The 23467-nt window shown below is 39.5% G+C and overlaps 3 protein-coding genes and 1 pseudogene across 3 annotated transcripts in view; all 4 read right to left on the bottom strand.

Moving 5' to 3' along the window:
- LOC137165623 (protocadherin gamma-C5-like) overlaps window positions 1-23467 on the bottom strand; it is a 336971-nt gene that overhangs the window by 289518 nt on the left and 23986 nt on the right. The window lies entirely within an intron of this gene.
- On the bottom strand, window positions 4406-7084 carry LOC137165848 (protocadherin gamma-A10-like). Its single transcript, XM_067567350.1, has one exon. It carries the CDS (start codon window positions 6866-6868, stop codon window positions 4406-4408), a length of 2463 nt encoding a protein of 820 aa, XP_067423451.1. The 5' UTR covers window positions 6869-7084.
- On the bottom strand, window positions 15698-17458 carry LOC137165847 (protocadherin beta-1-like; annotated as a pseudogene).
- LOC137165844 (protocadherin beta-1-like) lies at window positions 18392-22814 on the bottom strand. The gene is made up of 3 exons (XM_067567347.1): window positions 20382-22814; window positions 19591-19730; window positions 18392-18464 (listed from the first exon to the last, which is right to left on the bottom strand). The coding sequence occupies exons 1-3, from the start codon at window positions 22812-22814 to the stop codon at window positions 18392-18394; spliced, it is 2646 nt and encodes an 881-aa protein (XP_067423448.1).

Below are 23467 nucleotides of genomic sequence, written 5' to 3'. Positions count from 1 at the left end.
AGTTTAGGTTCGACATTAGGAAAAGCTTCCTATCAGGGTACTTAAGCCCTGGAATACATAGTTTAGGGAGGTTGTGGAATCTCCATCACTGGCGATTTTTAAGAGCAGGTTAGGCAAACACCTGTCAGGGACAGTCTAGATAATACTTAGTCCTACCATGAGTGAAAGGGACTGGACTAGAAGACCTCTCAAGGTCCCTTCCAGTCCTAGGATTCTATTATTCTATGATGTCATATGTGGGGTTGTAGCTGGAGATTTTTGTTTCAAACTATTTTAATCAGCTAGGCAAAATAGTCAGGTAAAAGGGATGGCAGAAAAAAACCTCAGAAGGGGTTTACTATAACAAAAATAACACTAATTAATTGGATATATAAAGAATGGTATCAGTGTTTGGGCATTCTGTGGTATTTAAAATATTGATAAGTTTTAGGAAAAGGATCTTTAGGATAAAAATTAGCAAGTGAATCTGGCGTTGGCAATTAGAAAATAGCTCTTCAGTCTGTTTGCTCTTAACTCCCTCTCACTCATAGCCCCTCCCCATCCATCTTGACGTTCTGACTCCTAATGTAATCCTGCCCTTCTAATTAGCATAGGATGTGAGGCTAATTAGCATAGTAGGTATTGACTGGTTTAGAGCCTTTTTACATCAGAACCTAATTAACATGGCAGGTATGGCCTGATTAGCATATTAGGAGGCCTTTAAGCTGATTGGCTGAGCTGGGTGACCCTTGGACGAACTCCATCCTAACATCACCCCTCCCCTATCCATTTTGACATTCTGACAAGCTATATATAGACAACTGTCAGCAGGCTAAGCTTTGTAGAGAGCTGAGATCCTGTAGAATGCTGAGATCACCTGAGGAGAAGAAGAGCTGACCATCTAAAGAAGAAGAGCTGAAATCACTTGGAAGAAAAAAGCTGAAAAGAACCATGACATTCCAAAAACATCTGAACAGCGGTGAGTATTATTGAAGCAAAGTTGCGCCTTAGGCTTGGGACAACCGGGCTAACTGAGTCCCAGCTTTATGTCCACACCAGGGTAATCCTTCTACTAGGAAACCTCACAGGTGATCCTGGGCTTACAGACAACTGGGCTAACTGAGTCCCCGCTCTATGTCTGAGCCTGAGGTAGCTCTCTTAGCAATTCTTGGACAAAACAGAAGGACCTTCCCTGATGAACAGAGCGATGTTTTAAACGTTGTGTAACTAAAAGACCACCTGAATTTGCATGTCAATAAAGTTGGATGCTTGTGGTCTGAGTTAAATTCTCCCTCTCAACCCATCCAGCAAGCACCTGATCCATGCTTGCTGGATGATAGTTGTTTTTAGTATAGGCATTTATGATAGAATGTTAATTACTGTATTGTTAAATTAATAGTGCTAAGTATTACAGAGTTTAAGTTATAGTCTTTCTTATACCATATGTTCTAGTAGTCTAAGTATTATTTTCTATACTACATATCTTCTAATAGTTGTATATGGTTACATGTCATGTTTGATTTCTATCTCTACTTAATGTAACCATTCACTTCTAAATAAATTTGGTATCTGTTTTTGAAGTATCACAGCTTGTGTATTCTATTTTGATCAGAGGGCTGCATCCATGTCCTACCAGTAGTTTTTGGGGGTTGGCCTCCCTAAATTCTTCCTGGTGACAGGGTCAGGGAGAATTTTCCTCCAAGTCACATAGGCAGTGACTTTGGAGATTTTTGCTTTCCTCTGCAGCATGTGGTGGTCACTTGCCAGGATTATCCGGGTATTTCTCACTTTATCATTTCCCTGCCATTGCAGGGAGCCTGAGTACAGTACATCTCAGTCCTTCCTATTCTCTGCCTGTGGTACCCAATAGTCTGCTGTGTGCTGCAATTCTTTGGTCTCATTTTGGTTGTTGGGTTTAGTGTGCATGTGCTGGGTGGTGATGGAGGCCTTTGATATACAGGAGATCATGATCCCTGGTGATTCTGTGACTCTATTATTCCTACTTAATATTGCCCGTTTAATACACCAAAAAATCAGGTTGAAAGTATTAAGCCATAGAATTGCACTGGGAGTTCATATGCAATGGATTATCTACTATGGTCCCTATGTCCTTTCCATAGCAAACATTTTCCCAGGTACAACCTACCGTCCTGTATGTATGGCTTATATGATGGCTCCTCAACCTTAGAATCATAGAAGATTAAGGTTGGAAGGGACCTCGGGAGGTCATCTAGTCCAATCCCCTGCTCAGAGCAGGACCAACCCCAACTAAATCATCCCAGCCAGGGCTTTGTCAAGCTGGGCTTTAAAAACCTCTAGGGACGGAGATTCCACTACCTCCCTAGGTGCATAACCTTGTATTTGACTATATTAAAATGTATGTTTTTATGCTTCCAGCCTACAAATTTCTCTCCAGGAGGTGACTGGCTCTCCTGTTATTTACTAGCCCATTGATCTTTATGGCATCTTCAAACTTTATCAGTAATTATTATAGTTTCTTCCAGATCATAGATAAAAGTACTGAATAAAGTTGGGCTGTGACTCAAATCATGCGTGTCTCATTAGACACACCATCATTTGATTATCTTGATGTAGCAATTAGATTTTGATGTCTAAGATCGTTTATACTCTGGCTAACATGTAACATTCATTTTTATATTATTAGATTTTAATATGAATATTGAGTGGTAATCAGTTAAACGTCTGACAGTAATCTGAATATACTAGGTTATTATGGTTACTTTTATCAACTAAATTTGTAATCTCATAAAACATATCGATTCTAGGTCAGCCATACATGAAATAGAAAATAATGCCTTCACATTTATAAGGCAGCCTGTTATGAAAATGTGACTTGTTAAAATGACATCAGATGTGGGGAACCTATTATATTTAGATTATTTGTGAAATAAGAGCTTATGATTCCAAACCTCCAGCAATAGCCAATTTAAATTAGATTTATAATATAGCAGAATAACATTTTCATTACATCCCATGGTGAAAAGTTCCAAAGGGGTAGCTGTGTTAGTCTGTATACAGCAAAAATGACGAGACTACTGTAGCACCTTAAAGACTAACAAATTTCTGTGGGCATAAGCTTTTGTGGGCTGCAACCCACTTTGTCAGATGCATGAAATGAAAACCGTAGATAGGAGGTATATATATACAACCAAGGGTAAGAAACATAACAATGGGGAGGGCAAATGCTAACAAAGTCAATTAAGTTAGGGTAGATGAGGCCTATTCACAACCATTGATTAGAAGGTGAGAATGTGTGAACAGTGACAATTACTTCTTGTAATGAGATAACCATTCCAAGTCCCTATTCAGACCCAGTCTGATTGTGTCAAGTTTGCATATGAGTTCCAGCTCTGCAGTTTCTCACTGAAGTCTGTTTTTGAAGTTTTTTTGTTGAAGTATGGCAACTTTCAAGTCAGCTACAGAGTGTCCTGGGAGACTGAAGTGCTCTCCAACTGGCTTGTGGATGTTACCATTTTTTGTCGCCACTTCATGCACCTGCTTATGCCTGCAGAAATTTGTTAGTCTTTAAGGTCCTACAGGACTCTCGTTTTATTATTATTATTATTATTATTATTATTTTTGTTACAGATTGTAATAGTAATAAGGATAATTTATTTTACAGAGGGCTGTCAGTGTAAACTATTCATGTACATGCCATTCTTGAAAAGAAGATATCTTTTGCACTGATCACTGATGATTTTTCATTATCAAAATACAGATTTAGAGAGCTCCTTAAAGTCTTAATAAGTCTATATTTTATTAGATACTGCTTATCAGGAATAGGTTTAGAATTTACATTTTAGATGAAGAACACAGGAAAGAAATCGTCAGATGTGGTTTAACTGGCGTTGCCCAAGACTCTTAAAAATGGGTGCTCATTGTTGGTCTCTTACATCCTAATTAAGGTATCTTCACAAGTGACTTGATTCTAAAAATAAATTGGCATGAGTTTAAGCATTTTCTACAGATATAGGATCCCAACCTTAGGCACCAATTTTTTACATTTTTACATGGACTATTTTAGTCATGAAGCTACTGTGGTTGGCCATTTAACTACACAGCTAGAAAATAATAATATAGAAATCAAAGAATGTGTATATGAGGTATTTTTGGAGAATTAAGACTGGAAATTTTGAGCTCCTTAACAGGAAATATATCACATGGAAGAAAGAGTTTTATCCATTTTTCTCTGAGATTTAATCAATCCAAACCGCCTCCATTTTTAAATAGTAAGCAATATTTTTCTGTAAACAGAATTTGATTTGAAATCTTTGTTTTCATAAAATTATTTTTAACGTGTGTACTAAATAAAACGTTCTTTCTGCCTTTTAAAATACCATTACAGGTACGATTAGATAAAAAGACTATAAAATATAATAGAAATATGTTAACTGAAGTCTTCTACTCACAGATCAAAGAAATATCGAATTAAGTTGAGCACACTCACCTCCAAGAAGACGTCGAGAGCATTTCTGGTACTTGTTTCTTCATCAAACGATTCAGTCTGCTTGTTGACAGAAGAATTAATACCCGTAAGAGTGTTTGAAGCACTTTCCCCTTGAAAGTAGAATTCCTTTAATCCACAGTCCTTAGACAGGACAGCCTCCTGAGCAGAAGTGTGAAGAAAACCTCTGACTCCATCGATCCCCACAAACTGAGGGACGGTAACACCACTGAAAGTCACACTCGAGGAGTCAAACAGCTCCGACTTTCTCCATTTGCGGAGCCTCAGGGCCAGTAACACTATGATAAAGGTAAAGAACAAGCAGGAAATGGAAGCCACAGCGATCACCAAATACAAGGTGAGGCTGGACTGGGTGTCTGCAGGAGCTGAGAGGCTGCTTAAATCGGAGAGGATTTCGGGGATGCTGTCAGCCACCACCACCGTGACAGTGACGGTGGCAGAGAGAGGGGGCTGCCCGTTGTCCTTCACTAAAACCACCAGACTTTGCTTGAGGGCATCTTTGTCTAGAAAGTAGCGCGCTGTCCTGATCTCGCCGCTGTGGAGTCCTACAGCGAAGAGCCCCGGCTCTGTAGCCTTCAGCAGCTGGTAGGAGAGCCAGGCGTTCTGCCCGGAGTCAGCGTCCACGGCCACCACCTTAGTGACCAGGTAGCCCGGCTCGGAGGAGCGAGGGGCCAACTCCACTCCCGTGGAGCCATCGCTGGGGAAGGAGGGGTGTAAGATTTGCGGGGTGTTGTCATTCTGGTCCAGTATAAAGAGAGTGACGGAGACATTACTGCTGAGAGGTGGGGAACCCCCATCCTGAGCCTGCACCTGGAACCGAATCTCCCGGAACTGTTCGTAATCGAAGGAGCGCAGAGCGTAGATAGCCCCGGTCTCCGAGTTCATGGAGATGTAGGAGGACAAAGGCACTTCGCTTCTGTCTCCTTCAACAATGGAGTAAGTGACTCTGGCGTTCTCCTTCCAGTCTCTATCATTTGCCTTCATGTGAAATATAGAAATATCTGGAGTGCTATTTTCTGGGATATAAATCGTGTAATATTTTTGACTAAAGACAGGCCGGTTGTCATTTTTATCCAAAACTTCTATAAAGACAGTTTTGTTTGAGCTGAGAGGAGGAATCCCTCGGTCTGTGGCTATAACAGTGATATTGTATTCGGAGACTTGCTCCCTGTCCAAGGCTCTATCAGTCACTACAGTGTAAAAATTGTCAAATGACCGCTCTAATTGGAACGGGAGGCTGTCTGAAATGGAACACGTGACCTCACCATTCTCCCCAGAATCTCGATCATGCACATTAAAAATAGCAATTATTGCACCTAAAGGGGAATCTTCGGCAATAGGACTGAAAACAGATGTGACGGTAATCCCAGGGATATGATTATTAACGTCAGCCACCTCTATCAGAACTTTGCAATGGGCTGATAACCCACCTTCGTCCCTCGCTTGTATATCGAGTTCATAAAATGCTAATTCTTCAAAATCAAGCTTTGCTGTTACTTGAATATCCCCAGTTTCAGGATCCAGTCTAAATTTTTTGTCAAACCTTTCTGAGATTTTAAGAAACGAATACTTTATCTGTGCGTTTATGCCTTCATCCCTGTCCGAGGCTGTTACCGTGAGCACCACACTGCCCACAGGAATGTCTTCCTTTACAATCACTTTATACACCGACTGCGTAAATTCTGGGGCATTGTCGTTTCCATCTAACACTACAATCTGGATTACTGATGATCCTGATTTTACAGGATCCCCACCGTCAATGGCTGTGACGATCAAATTATGAACTGCTTGTTGTTCTCGATCCAAAGATGTCTCCAATATTAATTCCGGGTATTTTACACCGTCATCTCCGGTTTTTACATTCAGGATAAAATAGCTGTTTTGGCTACATTTGTAATTTTGTAGAGAATTCAGTCCTACATCAGGGTCTTGAGCTTTTTCTATTGGGAAACGTGTGCCTCTTGCAGTATTCTCACTGATTTCTAACACGCTTTCATTTTCTGGGAAGCTGGGCGAGTTATCATTTATATCCTTTATTTCCACTTGGCCTCTGTAAAGCTTCACTGGATTTTCCACAAGAACCTCAACATTTAACACACATTTTGCAATATGCCCACAGATCTGTTCTCTGTCCATCCGTTCGTTGACAAATAAATGGCCGTTTTTCAAATTCAGACCAAAGTATTGTGTGCTACCTCTGGCAACAATGCGGACTCCGCGGTCTGAGAGCTCCTTTAGATCCAGTCCCAGATCCTTTGCGATATTCCCTACAAAGGATCCTATCTCCATTTCCTCAGGAATCGAATAGCGAATCTCTCCCGAAACTGCCTCCCAAAAGGTAACCAATATACAGCAAAACAAGACTCGCCTTTTGCAATCCTGTCGGCTCTGTGTATCCGCCATTTCAAAAGGGGTGAAGAGCTGCCTTCCAATCCTTTTACCGATACCTGCAGTAATTAGGAATCTGGAATTTGTATGGGGTTGTCTCTGACCAAATCTTCTAATTAAGGGCTAGGTTCAATCAGCAAGGTCCTCTTTGTCTAGTCAGACCTGGGCATTCTGCGGCTTCTCTGTCTTTGTTTGCTGTTACACGGATTTGCTCGATCTCGTATTAGATTTTTTTGTGCATAGTTAGCGAAGAGCGACACTCAGAGTCTATATCAATGACTGCAAAATATTCCATTGTAAAAGATTTGGGTTTTTTTTTATATTGACATTTCAATTGTTCAATCGTTGTATTATATACATATGATATATATACATATATGTATGCATGACAATTCACATAGCATAACAATAAGTTTAATTACATATCTAGCGCTTGATTCAAATGCTATATTATTATACTAATATTTTAAACATTCTTTCTTATTTCATTTCCTCAAACTAAATTCAACTAAACTAAACTAAACTAAATTTCAAACTAAAATGAAAGAAACGCAAACATAAATCCAAACGTCTCCATAACTAAATGTTATTATGTAGAAGACACAGTATAGTCAAGGAGAGAAAATATAATCAGTCTCTTCTCTCTTCAATATACAGTAATTAAATATATTATTAGAGTGACAATGTGACAGTCTTTTGTGTGTATTGAAAATAAAAGAAGCAAACAGAAACACCAGTACCATATTTTTCTAATACCCTTTTTGGGTTAAATAATATGAGCATGGAAGTCGAAAATAATACAAAGATACATGCAAAGCATGAATGAGGAGGTACATTTTTGGACGTTTTATAGAAACAGTAAAAAGCAAAGCAAGCAAAACTGGATGAAAATTGTGAATATAGACTAACAGATTCATAGAATATAAGGCAAGAAGGGACCACTATGACAAAGTAGTCTGGCCTCCTGCATAAATAGCCCACTGAATTCTTCCAGTAATTCCTGCACTGTAATTAATTATTCTTCTCTGAAATATAAGGGAACACTCTGCAGTCCAGTAAGTTATGACTGAATCAAAATAGAAAGACATCAAACCTCAGCGTGGAAAATAATGTTTTTTGCTAACATATATATCACTTCTTAATAAAATTACCAGCTACATGATATCTATTAAAATGTGGAATACAAATCCCTTAAATTGACTAAATTTTATGTTAAAAAAATTTCCAACAATGGGATGCCTGTAGAAGATCATATATTATTAACCAGGAATAAGAAAGAAGATTTCTTCCATAAATTAGATAGACTTGTGTGGACATGTGTTCAAGCATTAGATTGTTGGGATCCTACATATCAAACAACAGCAACAGACACAACATTAAAATAATCATTCTACCTAGTTCCTATACAGTACTTTTAGTAAGTAGATTTCAAAGCGCTTTACAAATGGGTTTAGTATAATTATCCCCACTTTACAGATGAGGAAATTGAGGGATATAGAGATGAAGTTATTTACCCAAGGTTACCCAACTGGTCAGGGGCAGAGCTGAGAGTAAACCCCAATACAAGTCCAGTGCTCTATCCACTAGCCAATAACAATGACAATTTAATAAATCTCCTAGCACTCTTGAACTAAAATAAATGACATTGGTAAATGAATTTGTCTCTGTGGAATCATGTTAAATGTAAGCCCATATTTTGAGGGAATACAGATTTTTCTATATAGTAGAAATACCCTTGTGTTTTAGAATGAAAAAAACGATGCTTCGTTATAATTACATACATTGTTAAAAGCATTACTTCCATTACTTTCTTTGGAATATAGATATCTAACAACACAGTTCAGCATTATCTATATTCCTTTTATAATATATAAAAACCTATGTTACTAATAATTTGTTGTTCTCGGTGTTCTTTAAATACTGTCACGTACGATTCACAATGCTTGACAGTAACATTTTGAAGTAGTAGAAGTATTTCACTTCTTGAAATGTACCCGTTGTCCTTCACTAAAACCACCAGACTTTGCTTGAAGACATCTTTGTCTAGAAAGTAGCGCGCTGTCCTGATCTCGCCGCTGTGGAGTCCTAGCCAGGTGTTCTGGCCGGAGTCAGCATCCACAGCCACCACCTTAGTGACCAGATAATTTAGCCTAGAGAAAAGAGGGGCTAATTCTAATCAGGAGAATCCAAGAGCGGGAACCGTGGGGCACAAATTTACCGGGCCATTGTCCAGTATAAAGAGAGTGACGGAGACATTACAGCTGAGAGGTGGGGAACCCCCATCCTGAGCCTGCACCTGGAACCGAATCTCCCGGAACTGTTCGTAATCGAAGGATCGTAGAGCGTAGGAAGCCACAGTCTCGGAGTTATTGGAGATGTAGGAGGTATTAGGAATTTCATGAAAGCCACAACAAATGAAGAGTGACTCTAGCATTCTCCTTCTAGCAACTGTCGCCTCCACAGGAAAAGTCAAACCTCAGAATCTCCTTTCAGATTGTTTTCGGGTAGTAAGCGATGCAGGGATCCCTTGCTAAACAAAGGTGAATTGTCCTTTTTATCTGAAATTGTTATGTTACTTGTCTTGGTTACCATGAGTTGAGGAGTCCCTCGGTCTCTGCCTGTGATTGTTACATTTATAATCCGAGACCAGCTCCCTATTCAGGACTCTGTGAATCACCAATTTGTAATAATTTGTCAAATGATCTCTTTGTCTGAATCAGGAAATTCTCTGGGACGGAAGTGGTTACTTGATCATTTCTCCCTGAATCTTGATTGTTTATATTAAAAATAGCGATTACTGAACCTACTGAAATATCTTCCGAAATAGAGGTAAAGAGACGTTGTAGTGACATCATTTGTGTCAATAGTATTTATAATTACTTTGCAATAATCCCCGACCGGGATTTGTTTTAGATTCTACTTCTGTTTTATACAACTGAGCTTCCTCGTAATCCATGTTGCCAATATTTCTTATGTCTCCCGTGGTGGAATTAAAATGGAAATCCTGCGTACTCTCTCAGATACTTTCCCGAATGAGTAGTTTTAACACACTATTCGCTCCCTCATATTTATTAGTCGCCAAAAGTCTAACCACTAAGGTTCCTTCTTGCATGTTTTCCATTACATATGTTTCATATACGGACTGATTAAGGACTGACTGGTTGTCGTTTGCATCTTGGACAATAATCTGGATCGGAGCTGGGCCTGATCTGCAACTGTGATGGTGAAGACTTTGCTTCTCGCAGTCCAGTTCAGAATACTTCGTGCCACCAGCGACTGTCCTTACATCCAGATTGAAATGTACATTGCAGCTCTGCAGGGAGCTTGATCCCTCATCCTGAGCCGGCTCATTGTGTAGAAAAAAGCGCGTCCCTGGAGCCGTGAATTCATTGATTTCTAACAGCATTTTGGCTGCCGGGAAAGTCGGTACTTTACCATTAATAGCCTTGATTTTCACTTCAACTCGGTGTCGACATCACCGTGTGCTCAGCCTTAATATCCAGACCCAGATCATTTACAATATGTCCCACGAGAGACACTTTCTGAATTTATTCAGGAATTGAAGAGCGAATCTTCCTAGAAACCGTCTCCAAATCTGTAATATGAGAAAATAAAACAGAACCCGCCCTTTGCAATTCCAGACTTTTTATCTGACATTTACAGATCGGAGAGAAGATGCCTCTGACTTCTATTTAGGAGAATACTGTATTCATCGAGATTATGTTTATTATTTAATGCTTAACTCACAAGAAGTTTGCAAAAAGATACAAATAGCTCAAAGGCAGAATACAGTCCCTATATTCCCTTTTCATAACCAAACACTGTTATGTGTGGGTTGATCCTTCTCTGCTTGTGTGGTGTGTATAAGGGGAAAGGGTTGCTTGAACTGGATTTTCATTTCTTTCCCTAGTAGGCGAATAGCGCCGCTCGGAGCATCAACGGAAAATTGCAAAGTACTGGAATCTGTAATTAGTTTGTAAGGAGAATGTTCATTTTAGGGTTTTTTATTATTATATTATATTATTATTATTATTAATTTGTTTTCAATAAAGCTAAAAGTTATTACATAAATACTTTAGATGGGTTTTTACAGAATAATGTAATTAGGTCTGCAGTAGAAATATTTGTACAGCAAATATTCTGAAACTATTTAGAAATAAAGCTCTTTCATTATGAACTCATGAAGTCTTGAAAAGTCACATAAAATGGTATTTAACATCACATAAATAGGTGAAAATGAAGAGAAAATACGAACATTTTCACACAAGTGCACGGAATTATATATTCTCGAAGTGCCATCTTTACAGTAAAAACAGAAAACTCATCAAATATAATAACTGTGCCAAATCCAGAGGGTTTTACTCCATTTTTGCTAAATTTTTCTCAGTCATATACTCAATTAAAGTCCATTAAAGCCAATAACATTTTCTTTCTAAAAAAAAGAATTAAAATGGAAGAAGTCCTTTGTATTTATATTTTTAGTAGTTGTGCCAATATCAGTACATCATCTGATACAGTTTTATCTCTTTGACAGCATACATACAGCGACAAACATACAATTTTAATTATATTTTGAAGATCCATCCCTACTGACAGACACTTTACTGAAAAGAAATACAGATATTCAAGGGTTAACAAACTCCAGATATTTTGAATGTGAGTAGAAGTTTGCAATAAATACACAAAGATTTGTTTCATTAGGAAAGACTCCAGGATTTGGGTCACTCACTTTCTGCCGGAGGCAGGCTCCCTGCATCGCATCTGCGGTGAGAATCTTGTAGGCATTGAATTCAGTCGGGTGTTTTGGCTTCCACTGGACGGCAGAAAGGGAGTGGATGGAGCACACAATCTGCTCCTAAATCTCCACGCCACTTCGATGGAATTTCAAATAGCAAATACAGCAGCAATATACTTATTCGGGTGTTGTCACATCTTTTACGTTTATCACTATTTTAGAGACTACTTAAACATTTGCTCCAGGAATCTTACACTGGATATTTTCATTGTTAAGTAATTAATTATTAAGTGGTGGAGTGATCAGTGGGTAATTACTTTCTTCAGAATTTCTATTAACAGGATTCTCGGAGCTAAATTTCTACCTTTTGACTTTCCAAGTACCCAGAGGTCACCAATATCCATTTGTTTAATACTGGATGTAAACAGTGTGACGCTGGCAGACCAGGTGACAGTTCATGCAACAGTCCCCAGGTCTCAACTAAACACTGACAAAACATAGCTGCAATCAATCTGGCTCACCTGTGTGTTGGTGCGGTTAAAACAGTTTTAGAATTATAATTATGTGTTTAGACTTTATTGAATGCTTGTCAGTTGCTGCATGCATTAATCTTATTTATAACATCTGTAATCCAGATTGTAAAGTAATATGTGAGCGGTTGTATTGTGAACCCCTGTGACTATGTAAATAATCAAACAGAAGAGAAACATAAGGAGGTGGTGGAATCTCCATCCTTAGAGGTTTTTAAGATGAGGCTTGACAAAGCCCTGGCTGGGATGATATAGCTGAGGTTAGTCCTGCTTTGAGCAGGGGGTTGGACTAGATGACCTCCTGAGGTCCCTTCCAACTCTAATATTCTATGATTCTATGATTAATATGAAAGGCTGATCTTCAACAGAAGGTGTTACACCCTTCTCAAAAGGAAAGGTCTGTCCATACCAGATGGACTATTATGGGACAGTTGCAACTGGAATTTCCATCGATACCATCAATAAGAGGACAAAAGACTTGTTGTTCTGCTCTCCTGCTCCTGAATACGAGTTATGCAAGTGGGTTCCTCCCAGCAGTTGAGTTTGTAGTTTAGAGCAGTGTATCTCAACCTTTTTGATCCAAGGGACCGGCTTCCTACACTGTGTCAGGAAGATCTCAGGGACCGATGCCGGTCTATGGACTGGCTGTTGAGAAACACTGTCTTAGAGCACATGGCTCTAGGGGGATAAAGCCTAAGAAGGAGGAACAAGTAATCTCTATGCTGCTTGGATTCTGAGGGGCAAAGTGTTTCCAAGCTAAGTGAGGGATTCCCAAGCTGTTTAGCCCGGGTTAACCATTAAGGACATATAGAACTTGCTGATTATAGAAGCTATTATTACCTTTTGAAACTTAGGATCATAACTCATTTGTGTACCAATGTTTACTTGCTTTCACCTTGCATATACTCCCTGGTTTCCTTCTCTTACGTAATACAACTTTAGATACTTTATTATAGGAATGTCTACAAGCCTTGTCTTTTGAGTAAAATCTAAAGTGCAATTTACCAGGGGTAAGTGACTGGTCCTTTAGGACTGGCTGCAACCTAAACATTGCTGCGATTCTTGGTGTACCCCTTATCACAGTGGTATGCTCACCTGGGTGGCCAGATAGACTGAAGTACCTAAGGGGACTGTGACTCCATGCTAAGGCTGTTATAGTGAGTGAGGAGTTTACACGTGATAATTGGTTGGTGAAATCTAAGTGTAGAACTCACATCTAATTTGAAGTTTGTGCTATGGTTCCTAGCAGTCGGCCCTGAGGTTGGTACTCAAGCTCTTGAGTAACTGCAGGCAGCATTACAAACGGTTAAATAGTTTGAGGCAAGATTACTTTATTACTCCAGGTAACACACAAGAGGTAGAGTTCTTCTAACTTCTTAATCTCCTCATCAAAGAAACCTCATTCCAACAACACTTTTCTTGTGTAGAGTTTAATTCTTCTCTTGCTTGTTGCTCAAAGACAATTGCTGCCTCCAATGATGAGTTGAAATACCATACTGGAGTACATGGCTCTCATGGATTTGACCCATTTTCTTGTCACACTTTATTATTAAGTAACAGACACAGATATATAGATCATATATGTCATCGGATCATCGGATAAATTGCTAACAAGACAAAACGTGCAACAGCAAGCAGAGCTATTATCTGCATGCGCTAGCATAAAATAATATTATAGTGTATGTATTGAAACAAAGCTGAAACACTGGTTCATAATTCACTAAATTGTATGATGATAGCAGAATATTAATATAGTACTACAATGGTTGAATTAAAACTGTTTTTCCTAACATTTATTTCCTGTGACAACAAAATATCATACTGAAGTTTTTAAGTAAACACACACAAGTAAAACTGATTTCGTAAAACCATGTGAATCTCTATGTATCAAAAGAATAGGAATCTCTTCCCTTGATCTGAACGCAGCCTGAAAACTACATATCATTTAGTATATCATCATTGTCTGAACGCACGGAACTATCACGTTATGTAAAATTACATTTTATTAAGTTTGATGTAACTGCTAAACGTAACTAAGCTAAGTTTAAGAAGAAGAGTTTCGGAAACCCCAAGAAAGATATTCAGAACTACTACAAAGGAATCAGAAAAGTATTTATCCAAATAAACAGCCCAGTACACCTTGCTTTGTAATTAACCCCTGGTTTTGCTAAGCATAAAAGGTAAATATTGTGTTACGTGGCTAATACACTTTCCAGTAGTTTCAAACGAAGGAAGTGGGGGGAGCCAACAAAGCACTTTAATCACCCTTAGGGAACAAATACTGTTTTCCTTAGTCAGGAATGTAGTTCCTTTAACTTCAGATACAGTGTCAAATGAAACTACTCTCCTGGATAAAACTTCAGTATCATTTTGTGTGAAAAGCATCAACCCACTTCATAAACATATGTAACAAGATTTAAAGAAAAATAATAAAAATAATATCAATGTATGTTTACCCGGTTCTCTGAGTTCATCTCCTTATTGGGACTAAGAATATTGTGAAAATCCGCTTCTTTCTCAACATTCTCTTCTATATTCCAGCTCTGAGCTGGGAGACTGGGAATGGACGGTTTCAGAAACGTGAATTCGCTGTTACCCGAACCAGTTGTTAAACAGACTTCATAACATTACGCGTGGGACAGAGTCCCCATATCAGTTACATCAACGAAGTTATTCCGAAAGGTACAATCGCCATAAATCATACTAGAGACTGACATGTAATTCTCCTTATACTGTTTTCTGTAACATATCTTAACTATGAGTATCATTAGAGAAACCAGGAAAAGGAGCGAAATTAAATTGCTAAATACATAGTTAATGTACTGCAGTTTTCCTCTCCCTGAGTCCAGTCAGCGAGTGGCATGTGTGCGTCAGAGAATCCCTCCACCGGACGGATATTCAGCACTGTAATAGTGGAAAGAGACGGTTGTCTCTAACAAGGATGATGAGTTTCTGCTTGAAGGAGTCTCGCTGTTATCTGCCTGGTGGATGTTATTTCCCAGTTTTGAAGCCCCACCACGAACAGACCAGGATCAGATGTCCTGAAGAATTGGTAGGAAAGCCAAGAATTCTGTCCTGAATCCCATTCAGAGCCACCACCTTAGTTACAAGATAGCCTGCCTCCCCCGGCTCGGGAGCCAAGGCAACTGAGGCAGAAGAGCTGTTCTGCAAGGGGAATAAAATAACTGGAGAGTTGTCATTTCCGTCAGTAATGATGAAATGAACTGTGACGTTTGTGCTCAAAGGAGGGGACCCAAAGTCTGAAGCTTGTATTAAGACATGGATTGTTGGAATAAGCTCATATAGTCCAATGGCCGTAAAACAAATATAGTTCCGTTTTCAGAATTATTAGATACGTAGGAATATAAGGACAGGTCACTTTAGCATTCTGCCCTAAATCTTGATCAACAGCCGTTATGGTGCCAATTAATGTAGGTCGGTTATTGGTCTCATTCATATGCATGGTTTAAAATACCTTATTAAACGGAGGGGCATTGTCACTGATGTCCACTATTTGCACGTAATGGCGTTGGTGCTGAGCGACGGTGACCCTGAGTCTGTAGCAGTGGTTATAACATTCTATGAATCCTTCTCTCTGTCCAGAGGTTCTTCTGTCAACAGTTCATAATAGTTCTTGAAAGCTGGTTTTAGAGCAGTTGATCTTCAACGGAACAAGATGTTCTCCCATTGTCCCTGGAGTCGAGATCCTTAATGCTGAAAAGGGCCACCATTGTCTCAGGAGATAAGTTTTCTGGTATCAGGCTCGTGAGCGAATTTATTGTGTCTTTCAGGGGGTGTCATTCACACCCAAAACTTCCACAAGCACTTTGCAGAGTGCTGACAGATCTCCGCCATCTGTGGCTCGAACGCTGATCTCCTATTTTTCAGTAAATTCAAAGTCCAGAGGTTTTACGGTTCGGATTTCACCACCCACAGGGTTTATTTAGAATGCTGAATGGTTCTTCCCTGCATTTTGACTAAATAAATATGATATCTCCCCATTAAATCCTTTATCTAAATCAGTTGCAACAACAGTGACAACCAGAGAGTCTTCTGGGCTGTTTTCCAAAATCTTAACTTTGTGCAATGCCTGAGTAAAGATAGGAGCATTATCATTTACATCCAGAACCATGATATGAATGTGGGTTGTACCGGAACTAGGGGGGGAGGAATGGGGGAAATCCACCGGCTATAGCAATGAGAATGAAACTGACCTCAGGCTGTTTCTCTCTCTCCAATGATTTTTCCAATACTAGTTTTAAGTATTTATCACCATCATTTTGATCCCGAAAATGTACGTCAAAATATTCATTAGAAGGAATTATAGTATAATTCTGGAGGTTTCCCACATCAAAATCCTGAGCGCCCTCTAATGGAAAACGAGATCCAGGATCAATTGTATCCAGGATCTTGAAAATTAATTTCTCCTCAGAGAAAACTGGATAATGGTCATTGACATAATAAATTTCCATTTCAGCCCGGAAGAATTTCAGTGGATTTTCCAGTAATAATTGAAAATGTATAGTGACAATTTTCCTACAAATCTCCTCCCGATCTATTCGGTATTTAATGAACAAAGCCCCCGTATTGCGCTCAAACTGAAAGTGCTGCTTGCTATCTTCTGAAACAATCCAGGCCCTAGAAGCAGACAGTTTTCTCAAATCCACCCCAGATCCTTTGCAATATTAGCTACAAAATTTTCTGAAATTTAATTTAATTAATTAAATTGATAAAATCGTTGTACAAATTCTGGATGGAGAAAAAAAGCTTTCGTTCAAAAATGAAAAATACCTGGCCGCATATATACATACATACATACACACATATAATATAATATAAATATAAATTAAGGATACTATATTAAAAACAGAAAAGATAAATATAAATTGGCTTTGCAAAATGTCTTTGCACACTTCAGTTACTGATGATCGTTTAAAAGTAAGAAATAATAAAACTATGAATACATTCTTTCACAAACAAATTATATTTGTGCTGTTTTATTAACGTCTGTTTATGAGTGTATGTAAAAATCCTATCCTTCTACTACATTATCCTGGAGGTAATTTATTAGCTGTAGTTAGCAAGAGGAGTAAATTAAAGTTGAATTTCTCTTGTCTTCACCCGTTTTACAAATGCATAACATGGCATTATTTGATTCTATTGTCATGTCCCCATTACAGCCATCACCAGGCATGACCTAATAATAGAAGAGGCTCCAGACTTTCCTGCAGCAGGGAGCGGTGGCTGGAAAGCACTGCCGGGACTTTGATGGCACAGTTCATTCCTACCAAGTATGCATTTCAACCAGAAATCAGAGTCAAGAAAGGAGCCATACCGCATTCGTCCAATCTCAGGCGCAGAAGAGGCCCTACTTCAAGAATGAAACAATTTGAAATCATACCATATATGAATCAAAATAAGTTCACCAGTGGTTTTAAATGCCCACGTAGATAATAGCACAGAAAATCTGTTTCAAAACCTCATATTCACGAAAGCAGCAAGATAATTTTCCTAGGTAGTCATTGGAACTACACACAAAGGCCACATACCGGACCTAATATTTGCATCGGGAATAAACATGGAAGAAACGATTTCCTGATCCGATCACCACTTCCTCTGGATAGAAATCATTGCTCTTCTCAACCCTGGAATCAATAAATAGTCTGAAATATAAATGGCCCTAGCCATCTTCCTCTGATTCATAAAAGTTCATGATTCTAAGTAACTTTCAAATGGTCCCAAAGGATACGAGGAACCAGACACAGACCCAAAGTTCTGACAGTCATTATTGACAACATAAACATCTGATGTCCTATGTCACTGATATTTTGCTCTTGGTGTCTCATTGCAACACAGATGGCCTTGATTCATAGATGAGCTGTGCCAGATGATGTAGGAAAGCAGAAGGTAAAAATGCCGGTGGCTCAAGGAAACACTTTTTCAGGTCCACAACAGCACAAGAACAAGGCCTTCTTGAAAACACAGACCTCAGCAATTGTCTTTTGTGAAATCACATCGCCCACAAATGCCATGTGGGAGGTCCTGGCCTCAATGTGTGAAATGAATCTTTGCCCGTGTGCTGCTGAAAACCTGCGAAGAGCACATCGGTCCCCTACTGAAGGAAATAATCAATATATCCTTCAGGGAAGGCACTCTCCCAGACACTCTGAAATGGACCATAAACAATCTGATTCCCAGGAAATCGTCACTGCATGTCAATAACCTTTCCGATCTTTCCTTATCCTACCTTTATTGGGTAAAACCAACCTGTAATTAGCTGAACTGCTGGACTTTTCCCAGTCCGAACTCAGTCCACACAGCTATGCTGCTGTTGATGGGTAACCACCTCAAAAACAAAGACAACGGACAAACATGAGGGCTTAGACTTCCGGATCTATCAGCTTCCCTGGGGAACAATGATCACAAGAAGTTGCTGTCACTCTTCAAAACCGAGCATAACTAGAGAGGGAACTCTCCTACGGTTCCCATTCAATAGATTCCAGAGATTCATGAAGGGCAACAACTTCTCCTCCCCTAAAGATCTTACGAGATCTTACTGGGATCCCTTACATTCTGAGTTCCTCATAGCAGGGAACGTGTTTTTACGTGTTTGAAAAGCACCAGAAGGTATTCAACACAAGAGAAAATACATAAATAAGCAGTCCGTCTCTTTTCCTTTTCAGTCTATATATGAAATCTCTTTAAACAGGTCCAGTGCGTTCATAGGCTCAAATGCTTCCAACACATGGATAAATGTCTTTATGTCTCCTTACAACCTTCCGACTCTAATCACAAATTTGAGCAATGCTTTTTCCTCTATCCAGGCATTATAACAACTGAATTAATTAAATTCGTGGGCCAAATGAATCTAATAAAAAGCAAAATAGCTTAATCGTAAAGTAAACATGTTATAGTTTCATGACAAAAAGAGTTAAATAAATCAAATATCTAAAATCTAAAACCAAGCATATCAAAATAGTTTACCTATATCTATTAAACATATACACAAGCTTCTATAAGCAACAAATTAAATATAACATATGTCATATATTGAGAAAGTAAATAAATAGAGTCGATTGGCAGTACATAATAAAACAGATGCCAAACACTGAAAAATCCTGAGGAACATGGCTGCTCCATAAAACGAGAACAGAATTGTATAAACTAATAGTTCACCTGGTCATCGGAAAAAATTGCAAAGAGTTATTTTGAAAATCTGGGTTATTCCCAACATGTGTAGCATCTTTGAAATGATGATTTAAGAGACTGAGGACAATGTATTGGGGATAGTGCGCCCATCCCATAATAATTAGCGTTTGCTCTATACTGTTCGGATTTCTTATTATCGTAATGGTTCTTATTTCCTCAGTATGGAGTTCCAGAATGACCTGGTTCAGTGGCCTTCAGCGTCTGGTAGGAAAGCCAAGAATTCTGACCAGAATTTCCACTATTGACATCACAAGGTAACCCACCTTTGCTGCTCTGGGAACCAGGTCATTAACAGGGAAGGCGCTATTTTGAAGAAGGTATAAAATGAAGGGGGCATCATCATTTGTAACGATTCTAAAAATTCATTGAAAAAGTATCCAGCTGTCATGGAGGCAAGACAATTCTGTAAAGAAGAACAGAATTACACTAATACCTGAGAGAGCGGCTAACCTAGTCCAAGTGGGTGGGGCTACAATGTTGGAGTGGGTTATGAGGCCCCTTATGGAGCATACTTCAACTACCCTAATTGGGCTCTGGGCAACAGTGAGTCAACATAACAGTATGGAACTGGCTGGCATTCATTTATCATCTCCAATTCTCCGTTAACCCACAATTGTGGCAACTCCTGATTTTGTAATAACACCAGTACTCCTTACCAAAGGCATAAATCAATACATGCTATGAGAAGGTTCCAGAATATTTCCAAAAAACAGTAAGCTAATAATGTCCTTATAACTTGCATACACAATTCACCATGAGTATTTTAATATTCTCCACATTTTTTCACATCTGTTCATTGCTGAAGAGATCTAATAATCCAAATATTTCTACACCAAAACACATAAACAACTAGATATTAAAAGTACACAGTTCAATACTAAACTCCAATTGTATGAACCAATATCTACAAGTAAGTTAGAGGAAAAAGGAGTAGCTTTCTGAATAACTCTCAAAAATGAAAACTTCTCTGATATTATCTTTTAATGATGGGCATAAGTTAAATAAATAACGAAATTAAATTAAAAAAATATAGAAGATCAGAAATTAATCTTACCTGGTTCGCTGAGTCTATGTCCGTGTTCAGATGAACGTTATTAAGAAGATCCTGTTCTTTCTCTGAGTCCGTCCCAGCATTGACATGCTGAGGTGGAAGAGAGGGGATAATAGGTCTGAGGAATTTGAATTCGCTGTTTCCTGATCCAGTTGTTAAACACACTTCATAACGAAAACTCTGAGACAGAGTTCCGTTACCTGTTACATCTACCAAATTATTTTGGAAGTTGCTATCGCCATAACAATTGCCAGAAGCAGACATGTATTTTTCTGTATAACGTCTTCGTCTATAAATCTTGATAAATATAACTACTATTATTGAAATTAAAAAAACAAACGATACTAAACACAAGGAAAGTATTAAGTACGTAGTTAACGTGCCATTCTCCTCCTCTTCCACAGCTGCCTCTGTAAAGTGCATGTATAACTCTGAAAACCCATCCACTAGAGCTATATTTAGAGTGGCGGAGGCAGAAAGGGGCAAATCACCGCTGTCTCTAACAACCACAATGAGTTTTTGCTTCATCGTATCTCGGTCTGTTATTAGCCTCGTGGTTCTTATTTCACCATTTTGGGAAGCCATAGTAAATAGACCTGGGTCTGTGGCCTTCAACAAGTGGTAGGAGAGCCAAGAATTCTGACCGGAATCCCCATCCACAGCCACCACCTTCGTCACAAGGTAACCCGCCTCCGCCGATCTGGGAACCAGGTCATTAGCGGGGGAGCTGCTGTTCTGCAGAGGGTATAAAATGAAGGGGGCGTTGTCATTTGCATCAGTTATAACAACCCTGACAATGACTTCAGAGCTCAGTGGAGGGGACCCGCCATCTGCTGCTCTCACTGTAGCCTGGAACTCTTTTGTCTGTTCATAGTCCATGGATCGCAGAGCGTACACATTCCCATTTTCCGAGTTTATCGAGATATAGGAGAGCAGCGGGAGGTCACCTACCTCCGCGGGCAATAGAGAGTATGTCACTTTGGCATTTTGCTCTGAGTCCGAATCAAAAGCGTTGACTTTCCCTATCAATACGGCGGGGCCGTTGTTTTCTCGGACATACATAGTGTATGATGCCTGACTGAACTCCGGGGAATTGTCATTAATGTCGGATACTTTCACGGTGATTCTCTCCTCAGTGGAGAGACTGGGAGATCCCAAATCCTGAGCACTGATGGTTATGTTATACTCCGATACTTTCTCTCGGTCAAATGTATTTTCTGTCACTAAAGAATAGGAATTTTTTGAGGTTGGTTTTACGGAAAATGGAATATCATCTTCTATGGAACAGACTATTCTGCCATTGTCCCCAGAGTCCCGGTCTCTGACATTGAAAAGAGCCACCACTGTCTCAGGAGAGGCATCTTCAGGTATCGGGCTATTAAGTGATGTTACTTTCACCTCTGGGGCGTTGTCATTCACATCCACCACCTCTACCAGGACTTTGCTATGCGCTGACAGCCCTCCGCCATCTGTAGCTTGAACGTCTATTTCATAGGTTTCAGTTTCTTCAAAATCCAGTGGTCCCAAAAGTCGAATATCTCCGGTTACTGGGTTTATGCCGAATGCGTTGACATTCTTTTTGGATTTTTGGCTAAATGAATACGATACTGCCCCATTAATTCCTTCGTCTGAATCAGTTGCGGAAACTGTCACAACCACCAAATCTTGTTCGGAATTTTCCAAAATCTGAGCTCTATAAAGAGTTTGGGAAAACTCGGGAACATTATCGTTGCTATCCAGAACAATGATTCGTACCTGTGCAGTACCGGACCTCGGTGGGGAGCCTCCGTCTATCGCAGTCAGTATGAAGCCGATCTCTGCCTGTTTTTCTCGATCCAAAGGTGTCTCCAACACCAACTCTGCGTACTTCCTGCCGTCGCTGCGATCGCGAGTGTATACGCGGAAATGGTCGGTTGAACTGATGGCATAGCTCTGCAGGCTGTTGTTCCCAACATCTAAATCCTGGGCATTTTCCAGCGGGAATCGGGACCCAGGCGGAGTGGTTTCGGGCATCTTTAGAAGCAGTTCATTATCTGAGAACTCTGGAGAATGATCATTTACATCAAGAACCCGCACCTCAGCCCGATAAGACTGCAATGGATTTTCCAGGATTATTTCAAAATGCAGAATGCAGGGATCCACTTCCCCGCACAGTTCCTCTCTGTCCAGTTTCTCTTTAATAAATAAATCCCCGGTATTGCTGTTTAGCCGGAAATGCTGGCGGCTGCCTTCGGAAATCAGACGAGCCCTGCGAGCAGACAGTCTCTTCGGGTCTAGCCCTATATCCTTTGCTACGTTAGCCACAAAGGTCCCGCTTTCCATTTCTTCAGGCACAGAATAGCGAACTGTTCCGGATCCCATCGCCCACACACAAAGAAATAAAACGAGAAACATGACTTGCCTTCTGAAAGCTGCTCTCCTCTGCTTATCCGCCATTCTTAATGTGAAAATATAAAGAGTTCTGTAGTGAATAATATCACTTGCTGCAGTCTCTTCTGCAGTTCCGGAGAGCTATAGCTCCTGCGTACATAAACTATCCCAGTCTCGCGCGAATGTTTCAGGTTGGGGATCTCTGTTCTCCTTAGCCAATACTGCCACCAAGCGCCTCAGTTGATAGCGATTGGATTTTGAATCGATTTACCAAAAGACGGAATTTTGGTGTCTATTTACCAGCAGCTGCCAGTCTCTCGTGTAAATTAATTATCATGTAAATGGAACAATCTCATTGGCAAAATATTTAGATCTGTTTAGTGTAAAACAGAAGTGAATCTAAAAGGCAATGTAAAAGGTAGAGATCGAGGTATCTCTTATGTGCATATTTACAATTTGAAAATTCTGATTATTCTGAAAATCCCGTTCCTCCTCTGGAAGACTCTTTTATAACACAAGAACTTCACTTGGAGGCAAGCTGTCAGATTTTTCAGTTCCTTACAACCGCCCTATAGTTACTAAATCCGTGAAAAAAGTATCCAGACACTACAGTAGACTTCTGAATCCACTGAATCTTGAGAGAGCACCGACTAGAAAAATAATACGGAATGTTTGATATATAATTTGTAATTTTTATTTTTGGTACATCGCTCAGGACA

The sequence above is a fragment of the Emydura macquarii genome, unplaced genomic scaffold, assembly GCF_026122565.2.
Source record: "Emydura macquarii macquarii isolate MOO-44397 ecotype Brisbane River unplaced genomic scaffold, CSIRO-AGI_Emac_v2 contig_2768, whole genome shotgun sequence".
NCBI classification, from domain to species: domain Eukaryota; kingdom Metazoa; phylum Chordata; order Testudines; family Chelidae; genus Emydura; species Emydura macquarii.
The sequence above is the reverse complement of the archived record's forward strand: the minus strand, read 5'-3'. Positions and strand labels throughout refer to the sequence as shown.

Bases quoted from the DNA above. Each gene is read 5' to 3' on its own strand.
- LOC137165848 (XM_067567350.1), bottom strand. From the start codon at position 6,868: ATGGCGGATACACAGAGCCGACAGGATTGCAAAAGGCGAGTCTTGTTT.
- LOC137165844 (XM_067567347.1), bottom strand. From the start codon at position 22,814: ATGGCGGATAAGCAGAGGAGAGCAGCTTTCAGAAGGCAAGTCATGTTT. The intron at 19,731-20,381 runs GTAAGATTAATT...TCTTCTTTACAG, and splicing joins ACATAGACTCAGCGAACCAG to AATTGTCTTGCCTCCATGAC. The intron at 18,465-19,590 runs GTGGGTTACCTT...TTTGTTTTTGAG, and splicing joins TGGTTCCCAGAGCAGCAAAG to GTGGTTACCCATCAACAGCA.